Consider the following 1,711-nt stretch of genomic DNA (forward strand, 5'->3'; position numbering starts at 1 on the left):
GGAGAATGGAGGAGAGGGGATTGTGGCGTGGCCATCCCCCCGGGGGGTGATTTCTCGCTTTCTATCTCTCTGTCTCTCTCTGTCTTTCTGGTGGGCGCATGTGCCCTATAGCAAAAACCTCTCCAATAAAAACAAACAAAACTAATCTATGGCTTATTAAAAAAAAATTCACTGTTATTTCTTCTTTTTTTTTTTTTTTTTTTTGTCACAGGGTGTGTGCGCTCACTGACGATAGAGAGAGAGAAAAAGTGAGAAATCACCCTCCAGAGGGATGGCCATGCCATATTCCCTTCTCTCCCATTTTCCTCTTAGGGCTCGAGCGCACGCATACACACGTGTGATTTTTTTTTTTTTTGAGAGATTTTCACTGTAGGGCGCGTGCTCTCGCCAGACAGACAGAGAGAGACATAGAGACAGAAAGCGACAAATCACCCCCCAGGGGGGATGGTCACACCGCAATCCCTTCTCCTCCATTCTCCTCTCGGGATCTTGGGCACACACGCCCGGCGTGAGTTTTAAGCCACCGGGTCCAGGACACGAACCGCGGTCGACTATGTGGGAGTCCAGCGACATAGCCATTACGCTAACTGCTGGTTCCCCACACGTGTGATTTTTAAGCTACTGGGTTGAGACTTGAACCACAGTCAGCCACGTGGGAATCCAGCCCCTCAGCCGCCATGCCACCTACTAGTTAGTCAGTTTTTTCCTATTATAAACCAAAACAAAACAGTAGATATTCATGACAAAAAGTTCAGGCAAACAAACCGAAAAAATTTAAAAAAAGAACAGAAAGTCAAGGCCACCCAAATTCTAGCCTTCCGGAAACAATCTCAGTTACTCCTTGGGAATATATCCCTTTAAGCCTTCTGAGCTTGAGGTGTAGGTTTCTTTCCCAGAAGTGGAGCCCCCTGGCTGATTGTCCCCTTACTCCACTGTCATGAATACTGGGGGAAGGAATCTTCTTCAGAAGTGATGTCTGTTACTGAAAAATGCCAACGGAGCTCACCGCCGTCTGCCTCGTTCCGGTCTCCCTTTCCTCGTCCCATGGCCTACTGTCAGTGGGAGTCTTGGAGAGGGCGTCAGCCTGGGCCGGGAATGGTGCCACCATCCTGGCCAGCTGCCGGTTCTCACAGGCTCCTCCCCTGTCCCTCAGGAGCCCAACGCCAACAGCGTGGCCTGGAACACGCAGTGTGAAGACATGCTCTGCTTCTCGGGGGGAGGCTACCTCAACATCAAAGCCAGCAACTTCCCCGTGCACCAGCAGAAGCTGCAGGGCTTCGTGGTGGGCTACAACGGCTCCAAGATCTTCTGCCTCCACGTCTTCTCCATGTCTGCCGTGGAGGTGCCACAGGTAACCTGTTGCTCCTGCCCCTCGCTCTCAGGGCTGGCAGAGCAGAGGGGACACGGAGCCCGCCCTCGCTGCTGTCTTGTGTGTGTGTGGGCGTGGCGAGTGGAGGGAGGAGCTGAGAGAGCAGGAGGAAGGATGGGGGTCGGGCTGGGGTCCCCGGGGCCAAGGTCTGGGAACCAAAAAGCGGAGCAGAGGACTCTGCACAAGCCCGTGGAGCTAGGAGAGGCCACGACAGAAGTGGGGACTGGGTGTGGGGGCCACGGGATGGAGAGGGCAGGAACATGGATGGGCAGAGGGTGAACACCCACATGGGGCTGGCCTGACCGCAGGGGCCCCTAAGTGGAGGGGGCGCACCAGAGGCGG

At 54.4% G+C, this 1,711-nt stretch overlaps 1 protein-coding gene across 1 annotated transcript in view; it reads left to right on the top strand.

Moving 5' to 3' along the window:
- The window catches only part of IFT122 (intraflagellar transport 122), a gene marked incomplete in the record, with an annotated part of 100,738 nt that overhangs the window by 57,345 nt on the left and 41,682 nt on the right, over window positions 1-1,711 (top strand). Inside the window, 1 exon segment of the mRNA XM_014592486.2 lies at window positions 1,154-1,351. Within this exon segment, the coding sequence (XP_014447972.1) occupies window positions 1,154-1,351 (198 nt within the window).

This window comes from Tupaia chinensis, unplaced genomic scaffold (genome assembly GCF_000334495.1).
Source record: "Tupaia chinensis unplaced genomic scaffold, TupChi_1.0 Scaffold000704_1, whole genome shotgun sequence".
Lineage (NCBI taxonomy): Eukaryota > Metazoa > Chordata > Mammalia > Scandentia > Tupaiidae > Tupaia > Tupaia belangeri.